Raw genomic sequence first — 12337 nt, 5'->3', positions numbered from 1 at the left:
TACTGATCATTCTGTCGTGCTAACGTTAATGTGTTTATGTGTAAACATACACTTTTAGGATAATTGAGGTTTTGTATTTTATCTATGCCGATTTTTCCAATAAGTTTTGAGAATAGTTAAAACATATAATTCTTTTAACTGTTAAAAATTCACAGTTGATTTCTAGTTTTCGATTTATACCTAGTAGTTGAGTCATTATAGCTTTTTTCAGGAAAAAAATACTATTAGAAGTTTCTCTACGGAATATTGTTCGGAAACGTGTTATAAACAAAATATCAAAAATCAACTCGAGTCTAGTTGGGAAACTTTATTTAAACAATGGTTAATCGGTCGATAGCCGCACGGTTTAAGGCGTCAGTACTTAAATCGATGTGTCGAACTGCCCGGGTTTCGAATCCCGCGGCCGGTGACCGTAGATTATCTATACTTGTACGGAGGATTGGCGCCCTCTGTGCAGGTATGGTAGGGTGGAAGAATGTTGGCTTGGGTCAATGTGAGAGATTGACACCGGTTGGCATTTGACCATCCCCCTAATTATTGAGGTTTTCCAGGTTTCCCTCATTCCTGCACTGAATGGTGGTTAGGGCCTACCAACATAAGTCGTTCCTGGTCGCAAATGCGGCCTGCGTATTAATAATATGCCGCCTCCTCTCCCGCACAAGTCTCCGACTTCTGGGCTAATTCTCGTAATTAGAATGAGGAGTAGAGATATTATTATATTATTATTATAATGGTTAAATTTACGGAAAAGTGGTTTTTTGACTCGCGTAAAAAAACTGTTATTCATAGCGAAAAAAGGTTTATACAAAAAAAGTAGGTATTAAAGAAACCTGTAAAATCCGATTAAATTCCGTCAATTCGTTTATGAGCGAGAGCTCAAAAATGATCTAAATAGCCGTTTTTTTTCAAGTGCTAATAATTAATGCAATTTTCATCGCAGACACTTGTGATTCAGGATTTTTTAAGCTCTTTGCACCCTTAATAAGTGGTAAAAATTTCAGCCCGAAAGCTTCATTAGTATGGCGTTGGCGGAATTTGTTATCTAAGGAGATGCTGTTTTCAATTCTTTTTTCTCAAGCTCACTGGCGTTGTAGAGTTTCGACCATTAGTTGCTTTTGTACCTAAATTTTGTATTGGCATATGCATTTACTCAGAATTTAATTTTTCAAATTTAATTTGTTTAAAAATAACTGAAAAAATGTTAATATTTATTAAATTGTTAAGATAGGTAATTATAAAATGAAATAGTAACCACTATAGTTTAATTAGTACTATTTTCTTCGAATTTAAAAAAAACGTTGTTGTAAGTTGATTGGACGCCGAGATAATTTTTTTTTATTTAATCGCTGTGACGTTGATTATAATTAATATTAAGAGGTGAAATTTGAAGAGAGTATACATTAAGAGTTATATTTTCATGTCCTACATTAACATTAAAATGAATTCAACTATTTAATTGTAAAAAAGAAGATAGCGGCGATGCGTTATATTACTCGGTCTAGCGAACGAGTGGGGAGAGCGAGGCGGCGCATGCGCGCCCGCTTGCGAAATCGACTGTCAGTTTCCCTACTGATTTGATTAGTTTACTGTGATTTAATTTTTATGTAACGGATATATCAACCTTAGTAATTTATTAGTAAGTTGTATGTGTAGTGTTTTGGCTTAGTAACTGTTAGAATATGACTATTAGACTTTGTAATGTCGTATACATGCAGATACATGCACTTTCAGAAGAACTTTAACTTATTTATTTTTTTTTAATGTCAGATACGCTCATAGCAGTAGTTACCCTTTGTTCTGCCGTCAGTCATAGATACCCTAGTTCAATTGTGACACTTTAATTTTGATTTTTCTATTAATTGGAAAAATGCTCTGTTTCTTTACTTCCATATCGTTGTTGTGTACAAAATTATGCTTCTATAAATTTATTTACTTTTAATCACGTCATATGAAAACAAGGTACCTACGATCCTGGCATGTACGATTTACTCCCGGACCTTACAATAAAACGTATTTAGGTTAATATCATTTTATTGGATCTTTTCATTCTATAACATATTTAGAAAATATTTATTTACCTTACCTATTTGCTAAGTAATTTACATTAGCTATATCTTTTGCTTGTAAACCAGTAAACACGTGTTTGTATTTTAAATACCTAGAAATAGTTTGTCTTGCAGATAAGTTAGTCTAATTCTCTCATTAAGGTTTGCGGCTTGCTGTTATTCTGACTGATTGTATTTAGTCTCAAATTTTACCATTAACATGGCTAAATTATTGAAACGTATAAAGAGGTGGCAAAAATAGGCACACAATTTATTGGATCAAACAAGGTACCATAATTTTTTAAAAAATCCAAGAAAATATACTGGGACATAAAGATATCTTCACAATTTTAAAATATAGGCTCGAGTACGCCACTCACTGGGTTCTGTTACAAATAATTTATATACCTAGTTTTACGTTAAAATAACAGTAACTCCAAACCCGACTGTGATATTCGTTATTACAGTGGTTACACACCAGTGACATTTATTTTTATTTCGGTAATTAACATTGTGTTGGTCATGGCCAGTTCTTTAAATGCACGACCTAAAATTATTGTCTGGAAGAAAGAGTTTCGATATGAAACTGTTTATTTTTTATCACAGCAATACGTTTCATATCTAATAAATTGTGAGAAATACTGATAGCAATAATAATATTTTTCCTTTTGTAAAGCAAGGTATAAATCAGTGTAAAGACGAAATGAAATGAATGCATTATTTATGGCACCTACATAGTCGGTATTTAGCCAATTTGAAAGAAGAAATGGAAGAGTAAACGTCTTCAGTAACTAATTTTAAGAATAATTTGAAATATGTTGCTTCCTTTGTTGTTTATACGTATAAAACAATTTTTATTTAACTGAAAAATAGACTTAATTTTTTTTCTTAATATAATATTTTTCTTAATATAATTTTGATGCAAGTATCATATTACTTAATTTTAAAAATTGTTTTTTTTTTCTCCTAATACTACCAATACATAGTTACAGGATATATCTTCGTGACTTCTGCATAAAATTTGTTGTACGAGAGTAAATTGGGAATAAAACTATAGACATGTAGACATAAAATGTCTACACCATTGGCAGCAACACAAGCGACGAACCTTCGCCTCAACGACTGTCGTACATTTTCAAAAATTTATGACATTTGTCTGACTTGCTGACATCCATTTACGATTCGTCTTAAATCTGTTTCATTTTCTACTGGTGTTTCATTATTTTAATTTAAACCATGAAATACCTATTAGAAATTATTTTAAAATTAAATATGAACAAAAATATAACTCGAAAATGGTTTATTGTGTGAAGAAAATGCAAGAGATCTTTTTTATTAAAAATATGACAGAAAATTAAACGCGCCTATTAATTTTTCTGAAAATCCAGTGACGTAGTTTTTCTGAGGGTTAATGACAAAGCTCCCATAAATTTTCGCAATTTAATCAGCATTTTTTTATTCAAGATGTCAAATTATCTTTAAACCAATTTGACAAACTAAGAATAGATGGATGTGAAAATCATGAATTACCTACTTAATAAACATAAAACCACGTTTTGTTTTTTCCATTTTCTCATACCTAGTGTTTTTTAAAACTCAATTAAAGAACAACAAAATAAGTTCAATAAAGAAATAATAGCTTGATGCTGCAATCTTTCACCGTCTCTCCGAGCTTCCTTTCATTTTTAAAATACAATTCTCTAAATATTTACATTATTAATTTCTAATTATTACTCAAGTGTTACTTTTGAATGTATCTACTTATAAAGTGCTGATAGGTTTCATTCAGAGTCTATTAAAATACTATTAAGTGTTACACACGTGAGAACATTCTAAATCTAAGTCAAATGACTGTTTATTAACGTCTAGTGTTGCGTAATTATTCTAAATTACAGTTACATAAAAGTTTAAATATTTCTTAACCAGGCCTTGTCAGAATATTTCAGTCTGTGTAATGATATCAGAATATTTATGCATAACCCGCTAAATATTCTGGGAATTAGAAGGAATAACTTAAGAGTAGTTATGTAATTGGAGTTTATTGCTCTCGTTGAACCCGTTTCTATTTTGAAATTGTACATGACTATTAATTAAGACATCTCAAAATTTGTTTTATTTTTATTTAAGTACCTTTATTCTTATATAACTTCAAAATTAAGGCAAACTTATACTACTTATGTACAGGCTGGTCCATTTTCGATGGAAAGATATCGCAGGAACTACTAAAGATATGATAAATCTGACATCAGGTTCTCGAGCTCAATTTTCATGGCAAGTTCGACTGTCAAATGAAAAATTTGTTATCTTCATTTGTTTCTGAGTTAATAAATTTAATATTTTTACAACAGATATGAGTTTTGTAAAAGTAATAATCATAGTCTTATATGTATTTTCATGCCTTACCATATTAAAATGTAAAAAATTATCTAATTTACCTATATATGTATAAAACACCCCGTATCACCTGTGTTTGAAAGAATAACTATAGCATTTGATATATTACTAAAAAGTAAAAAAAATGGCTACAATTTCCATTAAAAAACATCTGTCAAATCAAATCTGCTGAAACTGCAAACATTTAGATAAACACACAGTCGTGCAGCTACGTAGTGCTTTGAAACGTAACAACTTCAAACATTTTTTCTCCAAATATTGTTTCTATTTTTAAAGGCGCGCATATCTTGTGCAAAACCGTACTTGTCTTATCAACTTCGACGTCACCTGTTACATGAGAGTTTATAAAAATGAAAAAGTAATATTAACGGTCGATAGAAGGAAGCACAAAAAACAGGTACTTAGGTAGGAAATTCTGGAAGCCTAAATAGTCGAAGATAGGCAGTTGGAGCTCGGTAGTAAGACGATCGGCGGGCAGTGTGTCAAAGTAGTGAAAAGTTAATCGTTTAAAGTGTTATTAGTTAGCAGATAATATTCTTTAAGTACTTTGATGTTAATTGTTATATGTAATCTTATGATTGTGATGGTTATAGATGTTTCATGATAATAATTCTTTGTAAGTTTAGCTTCCATTGCTTTATGCTCAAGGGCATATATTTTTCCAAGGTAAAATTGTTATAATTATACTTAAAGTTTGCCCATTATTTATTTCATGTTAAAAATATATGTATTGTCCTGATTGCCAGACATTACAATAACGACTTCTTTGTTTCACATCTAACTTGTTTTTGCCACGATTACGTTATACGTAAAATATAGATGTTTCATGATAATAATTCTGTATATGTTTAGCCTTCATTGTCTTACGCTCAGGGGCGTATATTTTTCTAAGATAAAATTGTTACAATTATTATTATAGATTGCTCATTATTTATTACATGTTAAAATATGTATATTGTCGTGACTGCCCAGATATTGCATTAACGACCTCTTTGTTTCACATTTAACTTGTTTTATCATGATTAGGTTGTTCTTTGATTTCTTGTGCTCACTTTATGTCATACGTCTATACGAGCCTTGTTGAGTTTACTAACATTTTCGCCCGTGCGGAACGAATCTGGATTAAGCTCGATTGCCTCCCGTATGGGACTCCAGTGTTATGAAGGATCTTCCGAAATCTCAACTATAGCTGGATTGCCTCCCGTATGGGACTCCAGTACCTTCCGGCTCTGCCGGCTAACTAACACCAAACCTCTTCAGTTTTACTTGGAAGTGTGTATGACTAATATGAGGTAACAGATGACATTTAGTGACACATTAAATGAGACAGGTCTTATTTATCATTAGCAAAGGATCTTAATTTATGCCTTTGGTTAGCGGTTGTTTTGTATTTATATTTGGGTGGTAAGAGCAACGATCGTGGGTTTATCTGCCATGCTCTTTCCCCACAGGAGCTCTAGGTGAGCCTGGCACTCTCATTTTATGTTAAATGGTTGTTGATGTTTTTGTTGTTCATTATATTTGTCACATGTTTAATTTGAGGACTGTTGTATGTAGATAATAAAGCTAGGTGTATTTACTTTGCTTTTGTTTTTGTATAATTAAACCATACATCCCCTCCACAAAGTTAGTAGCCAGCGCCTTCCGGTCATTAAAAAAATAAATACACACAACGTAGGTATTCCTTATGACGATCACATATTTTTGGCCACAACTACATTTACTTATTTTTTGTCGAACCTAGGGTTGTTATACTACAATCTTAGTTCTTAGAAAAGTTATAGATCACCTTATATACTCAAGCATATTATATAAAGTGGAACGTTATCTGTAATTAATTGTTGTAAATCTCTCTACAAGCTAGTTAGAATTAAGCAGCTGTTTCCATAATCATTCACTCATCTGTAAAACTTGCACGTACACAGGAAAGTATTAGTAGCTGTTAATTACACTTTTGCTTAAAAATATTAAGGCTTATTCATTTCCTTATTATCACTAACACAAATAAATTTGTTGTCTTAGCGTAGTAGAAAAGTTGTTTGAGTCCCTAGTAGCCGATTCTATTCGTTTATGTTATAACAATATTATTTATTAGTTTTTAGTAATTATATTGTCCAAAGTATGGTGAGCAAGTTGATGCAATAGATACGGACATTCGAAATCCTTTCGATCGTGTTAACCAAAAATTATTACTGGCGAAGCTAATACGGGATATTTGGTAATTTATTGCTGTGGCGTCAATCCTACTTAGCTGATAGAACTCAAATTATCATATTAAAAGATGATAAATCTCGAGAAATAACTGTGTCATCTGGTGTCCCTCAAGGTAGCCATTTGGGTCCAATATTATTTTTTTTATTTATAAATGACATTTCTAATTGCCTAAAATATTGCAGATTCTTAATGTTTGCTGATGATCTAAAATTATTTTTGTATATTAAGCATTCTGATGACTGCAATCGAGTTCAGAGTCACTTAAATTCATTAGTGAAATGGTGTAAGTCAAACGACATGTCATTAAATTATGATAAATGTAAAGTTGTTACGTTTACTCGTAGAAAGAATATAATTTTTTCATATTACCACATAGATAATATTACACTTCAAACAGTAAACGTGGTAACTGATTTAGGAGTCAAATTTGATAGCTATTTGAGGTTCGATGTCCATATTGAAGATATGTTGCGCAAATGTTTCAGGTTGTGCAGTTTTATTAAGAGGCAAACGGGCGGTGACTATGAGACGCCTTCATTATAGCCATCCTTCTCTATCGCATGGATTTCTATATCTTACTTTATCGCTCTCACGTAACGGCAGATGGACCATCGGTACTTTCCTAATCTGTATAATTCTCTTGTCCGCTCTTGCCTGGAATACTGCTGCATAATTTGGAACCCTCAATATTTTACTTACATTAATAGATTAAAATCTGTTCAGAGTAAAATTTGCAATTATATTCTATTCAAATTTAACATAGACAAAAATAATTAAGTACATTATGTATGAAGATAGACTTAATCTAATCGATGGAAATCGATCGACGGAACTACTTCAATCAAGTCATCATCGTAAAAATGTCGGGCTGCACTCTTTCGTGATCGAAATTATAAAAGCTATGAATTCACTGCTATTTAACATCGACATTAAGTAATTCAACTTTTTTCATACTATACCTACTGTTCCCAAGGTTATTAAAAAATATTCACAAAAATGTTTTAAATATTCTTCGATCTGTTTTCCTGTTTTCAATTCAACTAACTTATAATTTACATGTATTGTGGGATCTGTAACATACTTTTTAAATCAATTTTACTCCCGAAAAAATTCATAAATAACAAAATTTAACCTTGAAGTCATTCACATATAAAATGCTAAGGTAAAATTAACGTCTAATTGAACCACGACTAAAATTTAGAAACAATTTTTTTCCATTTTTAGATTTGTACTATAACATTACTTTAACTTTAACTTCCTTTAAGAGGTTACAGCCCCTTAGGAAGATTTCTCCACCTAGATCCTCATATAAGCATTTTATGTTAATTTCAGTCATAACCAAAGGAACACTTACATTATATCTACTACTAAAACGACTTTGAAGTCGATTTTCTTTAAGATTAAAGAATCTACTGCATATTGCTCCAACCTAGAACATGATTTGATCCTAACATTCTTAAATTATTAGCTACATAAAGATAAAACTGTAAGGTACATCTCCACGTCTATATGAACCTGTTCCACGAGTTTCTAAAGTCGCGGTCGACTGTAAAATATCTTAATTTTAAACTAGATACACTAATCCATGCTAATAACAACATATACGAGTTGAGGATTATATAATATAACTTGTTTAACAAAATAAGAGGAAGATTAGAACTGAGTATTGGAAGACTACATGACATTATAGCAATTAACGGCAAAATGAATAGCATACGTAATTGTCCAAATATAGTAAAAAATAATTGTAATTACGACCTTGACTGTAATTATTCCGATAAGACTTACTAATGTGAGCGTAAAGGACACGCGGGCTGAGGTCTTTCTCAATAAATGTAACAACGTACACAACGACAATGGACAACATCTTATTCCATCCATCACTGGTCGCTTACCTTGTATCATAAAACTAGTAATTATGGTAGTTATTTAATGACTGCATAACTTTGACCAACCTTGAAAGTTTGTTTACGTTTACGCATACTTAAGTATGTTGTTACTTAACACAAGTGATCACTCATCGTTTTAATATGAACACATTTTGGGGAAAAATTATTTTTCTATTATTTTTTAATAACATAAATATAATAATCAATATAAATTTAAGCAAATGGCGTATATAAATCTTTAATGTGATTCATTCACTTTTAGTTAAATTAGTGGTCTTACTTAAATTTTAGCCAGTAACACAATGACTGGAAGCCTTTAAAAAGCATAGCAAACTCTTAAATTTATATATATTTTTAATATTAGTTTTTGTAGTTTTACTTTTCTTAAGTATATCAAGCTACTTCAAATTAGGTATAATTTTTTTCCTGAAATTCTCATCTTATGAAGCAATCCAATCCGAGCTTTAGTCTGCAGAGTAGTTGTACTGCTTTAGCCAGCAGGATAGTTGTTCCCTACAATATAATTAATTATTAATTAATAACTTGTCTGAATATGCTTTTTAGAATATCTAAATACTGATGTACATAACTTCATTAGACGAAAATTTAAGCAAATTTTTAAACATGATTTGAATTAGCTTTATACCTTGTGCACTGTATAAAAAATAAACCGATAACAACAGGAACAACATCTCTCAAAAAACTAACAGATATAAATTATTAGAAAAATAAATAAACAATCCGAATTTCTTGAAACTCCAATTTCTTTCAAACTGTTTTAATTTTTTTACAAAATAATATTTTCTTAAATACACGCATATTAATGGTAGATAGGTAACATATTTTGATATACTGATCAACTTATCTATACATTTTTTTGCAGGTGATCTAAGGACGTCTTTCTTAGAGGGAAGCAAATTTAATGTATCTTGGCATTTGGGATATCCACATAAGGTGAGTTTTTTATATTTAAATAAGCACTTACTTATAAATATATATATAGGGTTTCCCTCAATAATTTAAAATATTTCAAAGGATAATTCTCTATATACAGGGTGTCCCAGTGTCAGCGTACAAAAATTTACCAGGGAGTAGACCAGACCCAAATAAGATTAAAATTCCTAGAAAATATTTTTCTGCAATGCACTCTTACTGAGTTACAGGGTGTTGTTTAGAAAAAAATAATAACAATTTTCCGCAATAACTCAAAAACTCTTTCAGGGATTTAAATAATTTTTGAGCGAACTGTACATTTATTAAAGGTCATTAAAACTACATGGTGCTTATTTCGGTCTGACGCCAGGGACCGCCTAGGCCAACTTGTCCTCAAGGTTATGTCTTCGCAACTTTTGCATATTCTAGTTTTATGTAATTTGATTACGTTTTCCTGAATCTGCAATCGATTCTGAACAAAAAATGTGCTCTATTTTCATATATAGAATTTTACGAAAATAGTTGATGACAATTGATCTTGTTTATGACATATGTTCAAAAAATCAGGAGAGGAGAAACAATTATTTTACAAAATAGTATGCATGCCACTGGATATTTTTAATTTTGTGGGTTTTATTGTAATCTTCGTTAATGATTACCTGACTTGTGATATATCTTGGCATTTTTTTATTTGCCTAGTTCTAAACAAAATGCTTTTCTATTAATTTATAATATTATTTTTCTCTAGAATTAATTTCCAAACGTAAAACACTAACAGATAACTTTTTAGTCCTACGTGCACATTCTTGGATATAGTTGGTATTCAAGTTTTTTTCATAAAATAGTGTGAAGAAACATCCTCTGAAATATTTTAGACTACTTTAGAAAACATCCTGTATAATACAGTGCTATAACAGCATTTAATTCCTTGACAAATTTAAATTATTCAAATTGGAAGTTTGGAATAATTCTCTATTTTTTCACTTTCTTAGGGTGGGTTCAAAATACAATTATTGGATGAATTGGAAAGGCCAGTTTTAGATTTAACGCCGACGATACAAGGATCTGAATTCGTTTCTAATGATCCAACGTAAGTATATTTCATTAATATAAAAATCTGAAGTGCAACATCGATAATGTTAATGTTAATGAGTTTAGTCTTAATTAACGTTTGGGTTTCTACACGGAGAGAACCGCTATTGTATATTTGATCGCTATTTCTTTAAATTAATGTTAACCATGGTTGTATGTGATATGGAAACATTTTTATATAATTATCTTAATGTTAGACCTAATAAAAACGACGGTAAACATATATAATTACTAGGAATATAAGTTTTCAAAGATCCTTACTACTGAAGCTAATAAGAGTGCATTAAAATTTTCGTAATAATGTTCATAATTTTAATATTAAAACAAAGTGTTCTATATGTAATCACATTTTTGAGAGAGTTCTCAGTATTGCGGTTCTGTTACATATAGTAGTGTTTGACGTGATTCTTTACTTGCAAAAACGTTCGTTACTTATTTTACAATAAGACAGTAGCGTAGCATTTCTTTCTTCAAACAAAACATACCCCTTTGCACAAACGATTTTATAAACCGATCCTCGTTAATTTAGTACAATCAGTTAGTTACGTAACGAATATATAATTTAGTGGCTCATATTAAGCATTAATACATATTGCATCATCATTGGATTAAATGAACTTTCTTTCAGAGCTCAGACATTTCAAATACAACTCCCAACTGACTTCACTTGCGAGAACTGCACGTTGAGGTTGATCCGACAAGCATTGGAATGGGGAGCTAATTACAAATTTTGGTCCTGTGCGGATGTCGATGTTAAGCCAAGTAAGAATTTTGAATCGTTTGTTACGTTAAACTTATGCATTTCTGGATTTAAGGGAAAAAATTTCGAGAAAACTGCGGTGGCCACGGCAGAAATCTTGTTGGAAGATGTAAGTGTGATCGTCTCCACTACGGAGAGCTTTGTCAATTCAGAGACGAATGCTTCGAGAATAGCGACTGTGGCGACCATGGAAAATGCATTGACATCGATGCAACCGAAGCTCCCAAGCGGCAGTGTTACTGTCAGTTGGGATGGTTTGGGCCAGGCTGTAATAAAAGTGAGTGACTCGTAATTTCCTTTTCGAAGATATTCGGAATTTAAGAATGTTTTATCTTTAATGATCTTCCTTCCAAGACTGACCTAGAATTTAAATAAACTGTCAATCCCGAAATTTATAATAACTTTTATTACAGAATCTCCTGTAAAAACAACGGAAATAGACTTCGAACTGTACACAGAAAAGAAGCTCAGTGATACATTCCGCCTTTACTGGCGAATTCTCAAAGAACACAAAGAACTTGAAGCTGTTATGGTCGTTAATGGCACCAGTTACGCAGCTCTAGGGTGGCGACCTAGAACTATAACGAAGAGCTGTAAAAACTTTCCTCAAATTGGGCCCGTCACTTCTAACGCCTCTCCCATCGGATCTGCAGCGCCGGAACCAAATAGTGAACCGAAAAGCGAGCCAGAACCGTCTTCGGAGCCAGATCCAAGTGCAGAACCTAAAAGTGAACCAGAACAAAAAAGCGAACCTGAACCGGAACCGAGTAGCGAACCTGAACCAAACAGCGAACCAGAACCAACTCCGGAACCTGGCAGTGCACCGGAACCTGGCAGTGCACCGGAACAAAGCTATAAAAAATCTTTGTATTCAAGAAGATCTGCTTCTCCTACACCTGCCATTCAAACTGCTCCGCCCCACGCGGACATTGTTGAGACCAGTGTATCTTTCCAAGTTAGTAAGAAACAAGGTAAATATATTCTTGTATAAAGTTAAACTTACTTACGAA

General features: G+C 31.9%; 1 protein-coding gene across 6 annotated transcripts in view; it reads left to right on the top strand.

Annotated features, from left to right (window-relative positions):
• Positions 1–12337, top strand: part of LOC108905871 — an 82670-nt gene that overhangs the window by 55041 nt on the left and 15292 nt on the right. For all 6 annotated transcript variants that reach the window (XM_018708926.1, XM_018708925.1, XM_018708921.1 and 3 more), the window contains exons 2-6: positions 9426–9496; positions 10468–10565; positions 11196–11329; positions 11383–11604; positions 11741–12298. In XM_018708926.1, the coding sequence (XP_018564442.1) occupies positions 9426–9496; positions 10468–10565; positions 11196–11329; positions 11383–11604; positions 11741–12298 (1083 nt within the window). The remainder of the gene's footprint in view (positions 1–9425; positions 9497–10467; positions 10566–11195; positions 11330–11382; positions 11605–11740; positions 12299–12337) is intronic.

Source organism: Anoplophora glabripennis, unplaced genomic scaffold, assembly GCF_000390285.2.
Source record: "Anoplophora glabripennis isolate ALB-LARVAE unplaced genomic scaffold, Agla_2.0 scaffold228, whole genome shotgun sequence".
Lineage (NCBI taxonomy): Eukaryota > Metazoa > Arthropoda > Insecta > Coleoptera > Cerambycidae > Anoplophora > Anoplophora glabripennis.
The sequence above is the reverse complement of the archived record's forward strand: the minus strand, read 5'-3'. Positions and strand labels throughout refer to the sequence as shown.